The following is an 11,039-nucleotide window of genomic DNA, read 5'->3' on the forward strand; positions in this document are numbered from 1 at the left end:
TGGCTGAGTTTCCAGAAGATGGCAAAGACACTGTATGGCTTGTATCCCGGCAGCTACCTTTCAGCAGGGAAGGAGGATTATCTGAACCAGTATGGCTTAAAGTTCCCTTTACACTCAGCTTCCTGCTCAGCTCTGGCAGCTTTTTCATTTTCATGGAAAGCTTCCTCACAGTCCTGGGAGATTTAATTCTATCAGGGAAAGGCCAGTTGATCGATCCGCTTTTTTTCAGAGGACTGGGACTTGGAGGAGAAACCTCTGTTGAGGGTGTATCAGCCTTGTGTGCAAGTACAACTCCAGACCCTTTAGAAGAAAAGAGAAGGAATAATCATTTGCAAACCACTCGGTAACTACAGTTCGCAGCAGTGAAATAATAAATCTTGAACTAGGGGAAAACATGTTGATTTGTCATAACTTGATAAACGCAATTCATTCAGACAATCACCATTCATTCATCAGTCAGATGTTCATGAGCATTCAGAAAGCTGTGCTCTGCTGACTTGTTCAGCCAAATTTGTCAGTTCATCGTCAAAAGCCAGATTTGTTCTGCTTTATGGAGATGAAAGGGCCAGAAACTACACATAAACAAACCAGTTATCTCACCCGCTGCATTCAGCTCAATCCATTTGTGCTATACCCCCCATACAAGCAGATGTGGCTGCATTCCTGGGGCATAGGTGCAACGAAACCAGTCTTAAATGGGAAAACACTGGAATATGGCAAATGCACCCTTGTCTACAAAGCAGTTAGCTACATAACCAACACATCAGTGTTGACCACTCCTCTTAGGTCTAGAGGAAAGATGCTTGTCTCTAGCAAAGTATATGGCTATACTCTTGTGCATGTCCCTCTATTACCGCAAAGAGCCCTAAATCCCTCCTGTGTAGGTGCAGGCCGTGTCTCACACCTTTTCTTCCACTTCTCTCAGCTCCTCCTTTCCACCACAGGACAGAGGAGGAGGAACACAACAAGGATTTATTCCTTCCAAAATCTCCATCCTGCACTGCCTCATTCCTGCCAGCAACTTTCCGTCTTTCCTAGCACAACCATCCCATGACAGGGTTTAAAGTTAGACGGTTCCTAAGTGATGTCCTTGTGGGAAATCACCCACCCTTCAAGGTATCAAAAAACAAACCCCAAACCCCAAACCATGTAACAGCAGGCACTGACACTAAACAGGGAAAAAGAAAAAAAAGATTCCCTCAATTTACCAGTAAAAAAACTAATTAAGGAACACAATCAGACATAAGCCAGTATGGCAGAGTCAGGAACCTGCGGTTCACCTCATGCTCCAATACTCGAGGAAACTGAAATACTGTTATAGCTTAAGCTTTTCTCACTTTCACCAGCATGAGGCAGTAACGACTGTAGGAAGGGCAACGAATTTACATGAGTTAATGAAGCACGCAAGAAGGGAACTGAGGCCAGAATGATAAATATTAATAAAGTTACATGAGTACTTTCACTTAGAGTCACTTTTCTATCCCTTGAAAAAACAATAGTGGCTCTTGCCAGCGATAACCACCCCATTTACTCATCACTTTGCAAATTTTAGCAGCTCCCGAGAGACTCGTGTAGCTGTGCCTGTGCAGGCTTGGGTACTGCGGAGCCCCTACGCACACGAACCCTCTGCCGTGCAACTAGCCCGAGCAGCTCACAGAGACTTAAACACCTATATCCATCTGCCATCCCCTGCCTACTAGCCAGGGAAAGGGAGAGTCTCTTTACAGCATATAAAAAGAAAGAAAGAAGCATTGTTTTCACAAGATACTCAGTAAATCATACTTTACAGAGGTTTCTCTTACAGATTTCTCAAAGGCTTGCTGCTTTAATTCTAAACTAATCACTTCAAGTCCAAATCACCATACGGCCAGTGATTTTTTTACAAGTCTCCTGTTCATCTAAATTAATTTTCACCATTTAACTATAACTTACTGTTTATGCTTCACTTAGTTTAAACAGTTAAATCTGGCAATCTGGTCTTTGACCAAAGTGATTTGTTGTGGTTTTGGGTTTTGCCCCCCAAAAAAACTCTACAAAGACTAGTTCTAGTCCTAACAGAAGTTTGGCTTTAATAACTTTTGCAGATAGTTGCCTAAAAGAGTATCTTTACAAAAGAAAGTTTCAGCTATGAAGAATAACACATAGAATCTGTTTTCCAGAACGACAGAGGAAAATTCATTTAGCCCTGCATCTCATGGAAGTAGTTCCCTCGAAGGGGAAGGGCTATTTCTAGCATGCCTGTTGTGCTTTTCTGGCAAGCAGCTAGTTAGAAATGTGGTGTTTGGTAAAAGCGGACAAAGCCTTCCCTTGTACTGCAAATCACAGCACGGTCCCACTGGTGGGCTGGCCTGGAGCACTCTATGGCAGTCAGTGCCATACTGCAGCCCGCTAACATTAATCCTCCCTTTCTGTCAAAAGTCTCTGGCATGGGCTTGGAAAAGCAGGCCAGCAAATTAAACTTCCCCCCAGCTCATTAGAACTGAAGAGTCAGTCTAACACTCTGACTTTTATGTGCCCAGCTTCTGCTGCGTTCAGCACCAAACAGTTAAAACGAAGTATGTGGCTGGAAGAAACTTAACAGTCGAGTATTATGCAGGATGGTATTCCCATCAGCGCTGAGCCACATGTTGTTCCACTAAAACCAGCAATGTGCTGAGGTATGCATGCAATTTTAAAGAGTGTACATGACAACTCTGAACAAGCTGCAAAAGGACCTGTAGCACAGTCCGGTACCACTTTCCTTCCCAGCCCACCCACCCGATACAGCTTTTGCACAAGGGTGCCAGAGGAACCGAGTGGTGCCTCATTCCTTTTACCAAGTTACAAGGCTGTGCTGCAAACAGGCTCCTCACTATTCCTGTCCCCACTCGCCCTGCCACAGCACATCACACCTCAGTAGTTAAACTTTAAAAATACCCTTACAGAAGGATGGTAGGAGCAGACGAAACAAAAGAGGCACCTGTCACATAAATGACTACCAGGGCAGCAAGGGGATGGTCAGTTTTATGTATGCAGCTGATGACATATATAATTAATTTATTTTTCACAGTGAGAACACTCAATCACTGGAACAACATCCCCAGGGACGTGGTAGATTCTTCGAGATAGAGGTTTTCAAGATGCGACTGGACAGGGTGTTAGGTAATCTCATCTAGGCTCCCTTTCCCATCAAAGGGTGGACCAGATGATGTTCTGAAGTCCTTTCCAATCTAGGCTCTTCTATGATATACTGTCTTTACTACATTAACCTTATGCTTTCCAGAAGCTTCAGCGGTATGAGCAATACAGAAAAAAAAAAAAGTTTTTGAAGGACAACACAATCTGAGTCAAAGTGACTTGACATTGTTAAGTGACTACTTCCATCAGCTATTTGTTCAGCTTGACTACCAAAGCCACCTTTTGCTTGGCTGCGTGAAAGCATAAAGCCTTTTCATGACCAAAGAGACACAAACAGCCCACGGTGCTTCACAAATCCAGACCCCACTCTCCCACCCCATCCGGTCAGGTGTCCATGGGGCAACCACCACCGGCCCCTTGGCGGAGCAGGCAGGCACTGCCAGCCCCGTACCCCCACACAACGCTGCCCCAAGGGACGAGAGAACTTGAACCATCTTAAGAACTTACAGCACAGCCCCTGCCAGACATATGCAGTGACTTAGCACAGTAAAAATCCTTGTCCGACCCTGCTTAACACTGTTTACATGTGCTTGGGCACATATATCACTGTCATACCTGTTGCCAGCAACGCATGCTATTTTACAGGCACATTTGATTACCCTATTATACATGTAACATTCCTCATTGCTTAAGGTAAGGTTTCTGAGTTATTTTAGAGTTCCTCAGAAAACCTGTAATTTATTTTTGGGAAAACAAGTTGAGGTGAATGAGTAAGTCAGAAAACTATCAGTTCCTTATTACAGCAAGCTATTGAAGTATCAAATGGCCACTCTCATAGCTAATGGCAATGCTGAGTTCCTACCTAACTAAACCTGACAGGTAATTTAATTTTTCCTACCATTCTCCAGACACACTTAATAAGTACACTACATCTAACACCGAAAGCATCTCTCTAGAACAATGGCATTAGTGTTGAAGATCTAAGTCATTTCATTTTGAAAAGACAAAAAAAAATACAGCTTATACTGAGCAGTTATAACTTTCAAAACCACAGTCTCCCTTCTGCCTATATTTGTCACGCTTTTCATTATTATTATTTCTAAAATCAACCCAAGGACTTATTGGAAAAAAGTATTACAAATGAAAAAGCAGCAAATCAAAATAGAAAAGCCCAAATATCTTGAAATTGTTCTTGTAGCAAAGAACAGGTGACTGAAAAAGGGCTACTGTTTTTCTGTGCTAGATTCCACAAGAAATACTGATCTTCTTCCTCAACTGACACAAACGGCACAGCTCTACTGATGTCAAAGGCTGTTAACTTACTCAGGTGCAGGCATTATATTTTCTCATCCTTATACAGTTCCAGACCTGTTCCGACATAAAACTCCAGAGTAGAATTGTAAATGGCATTAGGAGAAGAAATCATGCTATATCAAAACACTTGACATTAACTAAGCTGTGATAAATCCATCAACCATCTTTTACAGGAGCAAAAGGTACAAAATAAATTGCTTTAAATAGCCCACTAATTAAAACAGGAGGTGATTACAGCATAAGCCCCTGAGGCTCATGCATGCCAAGAGGTGAACAGGCTGACCACTGCCTGCTCTTCCTCACAGCATCCTTGACAGTGGCATCTCATTAGAGAGAGGAACAAGCACATGTAACAGCACTTTCTGATCAAACTTAAGAGTTCAGTATCTACAAACAAGCATGAGTTTGCTGCAGATATTTTAAACACTGATGATTCTGCAATGCACGTAAACCACAGTCAGCTCTGTTCAGACGCCAGCATCGCACCAAGATGCAAGCAGCAGCACCACGTCTGATGCCATGCACTGTCTGTTTGGGCTGCTCTCACAAAGATTTCCTCCCCTGACTGTGTCTTTCATGGCATGAAAAGCAGCTTTGCCCTTATTTCCCCAGTCAGAGGATATAAAGTTACTCGGTACAAATGAGAAGCTGAAAAAGGCAATAGCTATTTTAAATTAACTGTTTCCACTCCACAGCTGCAACATCCTTTTGCCTCTTTCCCCAGCAGGTCATTATGGCATTGTCACCCCATGGATCAAAGACACATGCATGAATAAGCCCTCGACCTTCAAAAGCATGTGCACAAACTCCCCCAAACCCACTAATAAACTGGCTTCAGCTCTGCAGGAGAACAAGAGAGCAGAGGGACCTTTCTGCCACACACCAAACCATTCTGGTATCTCAAACATTATGCAAGTATTTCACATGAATACTTTTCTGCCTCGTGAAACCAAAGCTCCTTGCGCTTGGAAAACAGCAAAATCACAAAGCATCTTCCACACAGGAAAAAAGTAAAATTAAGCAAATAGAATTTGCAATGTGTGGAAGGAAAATGGTAGATAGGATTTGCTGCTCAGTATACCCTATGTAGGAGGAGAAGCTTATTTGCAACATCTAAGCATGCAAAGTATTTGCCTGCATTGGCCCCAAAAGATGTGTTTGGAAACCAGGATAGTGGTCATGGTCTAAGTGGAGAAAGAGCACTGTAGTTTTAATATGATTTAAGCCAAGCTCCAGTTGGCATGTATTGAGGTTAAGCGGCAATACGGCATCAACCTTCACTTCCTACAACACTGAAAAGAAGTATGTTTACGCTGATTCCTATCAGGATTTTCCATCCAGACAGCTAACGTGTACATTTTCAGTAGCAAAAGCACAGTCCAGATCCTGGCAACCTACAACATGCAAGTCCTACCAGGATGTCTTTGAGATAAGATACATGTGAGATGATTCCAGTGATTAGGCGGACACTAATCCCAACAGTAATCCTCCCCAAAAGCAAAAATACTACAAATTCTTCAGAAGGCACCATTCAGAGGTCCACAATGTAAATCTATTGCAGCAGTCGACATTATGAAGTGGTGTTTTGCTCCAACATTTTGCAGGTGATACACGCATCTATAAAAACATAGTTAGAATTCAATCCTAAACCGTTGTAAAGAAAATTTACTTTAGTATTTCATATATGTGAAAAACTCTATATAGAGTTCACCATATTGCACTTATAACAAAAAATATTCCTACTTTCCTATCATAACCATTTTGCCTGCACAAGGAGACATCAAATTAAAAACAGCCTCCAGGGTCCTTTCCACTTCTCCCACAGACCTAAGAGCACGAGCTGGCACTATGTTTCTACATCACTAACTCGGAACCAAGTTATCTTCTTACTCTTACCTTTTGTGTACTTGTTGTAAAAAAATACAAGAATTATTTTCCCAATCTCTGCTATAGGGGCACCTTATTTTTAATCAGTTTCTTTTTAGAAGTCAGCATGGTTAGAATTATTCACTAAGGAATTACCTTACAAATCCTATTAACATAAATGGTATTTACCATAGAAAGTAACCAGATTAACACCAGGAACTAATGGTGTAAATTAAGACTATGGGGCAAATTAGCACCTCTACAGTTATGATCTATTTTATTGATAACATTTACAAGAAATATCTCTTTGCTCCTGTGTTTGGAAAGACTCCCAATAACTGAATTCCACCATTTATTTTTTCTTAATTGTCTGTCTAATAAAGACTCTCTCAAAAAAAATAGCAAAAAGAAAAAATCCACGACCATTTTCTCTCTACAAAGTAGGAAATCCAAATAAGGCAGCAACATTTAAAGTTTTAAACGTAAAACTGATTCCACTATCCAAAAAAGAAAATAGCAAATGACAAAATAAATGACTATGTATTTTGTTGACTTTTACAGTGCCCCACTTTTTTCTGCCTGTGCTTCTCAAAATCTAATACTTTAGACTCTAATGCTAACCAATACTGACATATATAAAATCATATCAATAAGAAAGGTAAGCAGACCTTTCCCCAAAGCAGTAATTGCTTATTTGTCAGGAGTTACTGCTTAATGTATCCTGCTCTCTAAGAATATAGATATCTATTTCATAGCCGTTGTATAATTCAAACAAGGCCCTAACATAAATAAAGTTAAGGTGGCCATGTTGCCTTTCATGCAGTAATTTTGTATGGATGAGCTGTCATTTTAAATTTGACTGAAAACAACCGTAGATACCTTAACTGGATTAAAAAGAAGAACTAAGCCACTTCTCCATAATAAAGCCAATTACTGAGCAGCAGGGATCCACTTCATCACCAATTAATCTATTCAATGTGATCATTATTCAATATATGCAAAAGAAGAGCTGCATTTAAAGTACCTTAATTAACTCAACACATAACAAACCAATCAGGGGAAATTCAGAACACTTTTCTCCAGGTTTCATGAGACACTTTAAATGGGCAATTTTGCTTTCTGAAATAAATCTTCCTTCAGTATGAAAATAATTTTGACTTCTTTCTTCTTACATAAAGGGATTTATTTTTTAAAAAAAGAAAGCTGCCTACATATTGAGAGATTAACCACCCAAATTGGGGTCAAATAGTGTGCACAACACGTGGCTTTCCTAAATAACCATGCTTACTGACCTATCCAAAGCACCTAGAGCTCCAGTGATGACCAGAATCTACTCAAGAACATGATACTTCCTCTGTCTTGCAAGCAAATATAACAGGTCTAAGTATTTAATGCAGCTATAAAGTGAGCTATATCTAAATAAATGCCCTATAACTTTAACACACTTGGCAACTAAAAATACACTTGTATCTGCACCATTTCCACAAGAAGAACAAAATGCGAGCTCCCAGAAGAGAAGACCGAGCGTTTTTTCTTCCGCTGTTTACAGTGGTTGCTTTGGTGCCTTTGAAAACAAGCCTCGTTCCCATAAGCAGCCTCCGCGCTGGGAATCCAGGCACAGCAGCTCCCGGCACGCGGGGCCAGAAGCCCACCAGGATGGCGAGGCTGGAGACGGGCAACCCAGACGGGGGGTCCTCCGGAGGGGAACGCACACCTGGGCTCCGATGCTGGTGTTTCAGGTCCTCTCTGCCGAGCTGGGCAGAGATACAGGCTCTTAAATGTCAGGGCAAAGAACGCGATTACTTTCTCCAAAGGGGGTAACCTGGAATTCCCTGTCTCCCGAACTTTACGCCGTTTCTAATTCTCAAAAGGATACTAGTGTTAAGGTCAAGATAAGATAAGAGACATCAGTAATTAAAAATAATACCTTTTTGGAAAGGGTTAGGGGTTTTTTTCTGCTTGCTTTTGTTTGGTGCAGTTTTATTTTTGTTTGTGGGTGTTTTTTTTTAACAGACTGCGAAAAAACTTTAATAAGATGCTGAATTCCCACACTAATGGAATTATGGAAATGAGACTATCAAACACACAGCCAAAGATAACAAGGAACAAAGAGGCTGGCTTTTGAAAGTGAAAAATCACTCCTCTCCAGTCTATTAGATTAGTCTCAGACAGTCAACAAGACAGCAATTACAGAAAGCGATGTGATGAATAGCGTTACATGGTCTTCCAAAAAGTCTTTATTAATAAGTCCCAGACAGCAAATTAAAGAAACTTCTGCAGACATTAAGTAGCTTTGAGGTTGGAATCCAAGGCCAGGGTTAGACACCAGCTAACGAAGGAAACCCAGTGTGTCCTCACATCACCAGGTTTTAGCAAGCTTGCTTTGTAAAAACTTTTTTTTACAGCAACGTGAGGGCCAGAGAATGCAAAGGACAACCACACCTGGACATGCCATGAACAAACTGACTGAGAAACAACTGTGCAGCTCTACATTTAGTAGGTATCAGTCTCACAATTTGAGTCTTTTTTTATGAACTTGACATGCATTTCCACCAGCAGTTTGCTTGATAAAAATAAAATGAATAGAAAAGAAAGACCTAAGAAGGGTTTATTACTCCTCTAAAAGAAAACAGAGGACTTAACACTTTTATGTTCCTGAAACCCCTTACCTGTTGAAGGGCACTTACAGGCAGGATTGTCCTCTACTGCCAGCACACTGGGAGCCTTGCAGGCAAACCTCTGCCAGGGCTGCTGCACGTGCTCCCCGGGATGCACGGCATCGGCCTGACTCGCTTCGCTGGACTGAGACGTCCAACCGTTCCCCGTGCTCTCCATGGAGTGTGGGGGACCCTCATGGGGACTCGTGGCCATCCCAATGTCACCCCCAGGGCAGGGTTTGTACCGAATCGCCAGGGAGCCCACAGCAACAGGGCTATTCACAGCAGAAGGGCAGACCCTCAGCAAGTCAGGCTCATCATCTTCAGGGATCGGGTTGTACCATATTTCACCTTCATCATCTGCATCATTATCCTCACCAAAGTCCAAAGCAGCGCTCCTCGGCACAGCAGGGCTTGCGGTGCTTGGCAGGGCAGCGACAGGAGCGCGGCTTCGTGCGGGGCACTCCCGCCCCACCGGTGATGTGGAAGGAGCCCACAGCACCTCGGGTTCGGGCAGCAGGATGGGAGATTTGGGTACCAGGATAACAGCCCCGTGTGTTTCCTTACAGGTGTTTTCTTCTGGAGGAGGAGGAGGTCGGTGCGTGCTCTGCTGCAGCCAGCTGCGTTTTTTAGAAACAGTAATGCTGTTCATCTGTGGTCTGTGCTCGGGCACCTCGCTGGCCTGGGGGGACTTGGGCTCCTTCCTGCTCCTCGGAGCTATGTAAACATTTTCTATTAAATCTGTTCCCAGAAAGAAAGGCAAAAAGAGACAGAAAGACAAATGTTTAGAATATAGCTTTGCTTTTGACAGATGAACACATATGCTGTCAAATGACATTTGCATTAGACCTCATCCGAAAGGACACAAGATAAGTTGATGTGATCGTAAAATTAGATTTCAGCCTGTCAAAGCAGAATGTGCACATAATTAATATTTAGTCAGGCTTGTTTGGCTGTATTTTTAACACCATGCAATTTAGATAAATGGCAGTGAGATAGCCCTGCTGAAAGGTCACGCATACTTACATAGAAATGACTGCTTTTTTTCTGCCAAGTTCAGGTACAATTGGATTGAAAATTTGCTCCGTAGTACTTCTCCAGTTTACTTACGTCAATGATGAAATAGTCCCTGCTTTTGGTGTAATGTACTGCTTAAATGGCTACAAAAACCCCACAGATTCACTTCTAGATTTATATATAAATAAAGGTGAGGATATCTCTTGCACAAAAACCTCCAGAAAGGACTGTCCTTACCAGGTTTATCTTATGATTAAGACAGAGGCATCCTCCGATTTGTGGGGAATAAAACAAAACACACTATCATGAAAGGAAGGAAGGAGGAAGAAGAAATGTAGAAAAGTTTTAAAATATCTCATTACACAGCAAAAATTCCATGCAACATTTAATCAAATTCCACTGACTTCTCCCAAAACTTGACACGATTTCTTTAAAGCACCAGTCAAACATTTAATTGTGCATCAAAAAAGCCACTTGTACTTGAGCCCCTTGTCAGAGGGCATCCAAGCAGCCCGCTCCGCAGCAGTGCCGCAGGGCACCGTCCGGGGAGGTGGGACCACGCAAGGAGCGAGCACCTCACCCCCGGGCAAGCATCAGCTCCATCGCTAGGACTGGAAGGAAAGCTGCAAATACATCCCAATTAAAAAACAGGGAACGGAGGTCAGATAATCCTCACGCTCTGCTGTGAAGGAGGGCAACCCAGACAGGGTTTGCTCAGCCAGTAAGACCAAACCAGGATCACTGGGTTCTCATAAAACAGACAACTTGTTTTCAGGTAAAGCCCTCTGCAATTGGAAATTTCAGATGGGAGCAGCTATTTGATACTGCTTGAACATTATTCTCAGCAAAAAATTATTTACACACCAATAACAGGTGTTAAAATACAGACGCCTCTCTGGAGGACTCAAGCAGCAGCTATGCAAATCCAGTTAAGTTCGCTGCTTTCCTGGAGATGGCTGAACGTCTGCTGAATGAATTCCTTGTTTTATCTTGCTTGTGCGCGTGGCTTTTCTTTACCCATTAAACTGTCTTTATCTCAACCCACGAGTTTTCTCACTTTTACTCTTC

General features: G+C 42.3%; 1 protein-coding gene across 1 annotated transcript in view; it reads right to left on the minus strand.

Annotated features, from left to right (window-relative positions):
* The window catches only part of LOC104167518 (rho GTPase-activating protein SYDE2-like), a gene marked incomplete at its 5' end in the record, with an annotated part of 25,423 nt that extends 15,728 nt beyond the window's left edge, over positions 1-9,695 (minus strand). Inside the window, 2 exon segments of the mRNA XM_009707806.1 lie at positions 1-300; positions 8,967-9,695. The exon segment at positions 1-300 is cut by the window's left edge and continues 17 nt beyond it. Of these exon segments, the coding sequence (XP_009706108.1) occupies positions 1-300; positions 8,967-9,695 (1,029 nt within the window).
* Positions 9,696-11,039: the final 1,344 nt, after the last annotated feature.

This window comes from Cariama cristata, unplaced genomic scaffold (assembly GCF_000690535.1).
Source record: "Cariama cristata isolate BGI_N322 unplaced genomic scaffold, ASM69053v1 scaffold3589, whole genome shotgun sequence".
NCBI classification, from domain to species: domain Eukaryota; kingdom Metazoa; phylum Chordata; class Aves; order Cariamiformes; family Cariamidae; genus Cariama; species Cariama cristata.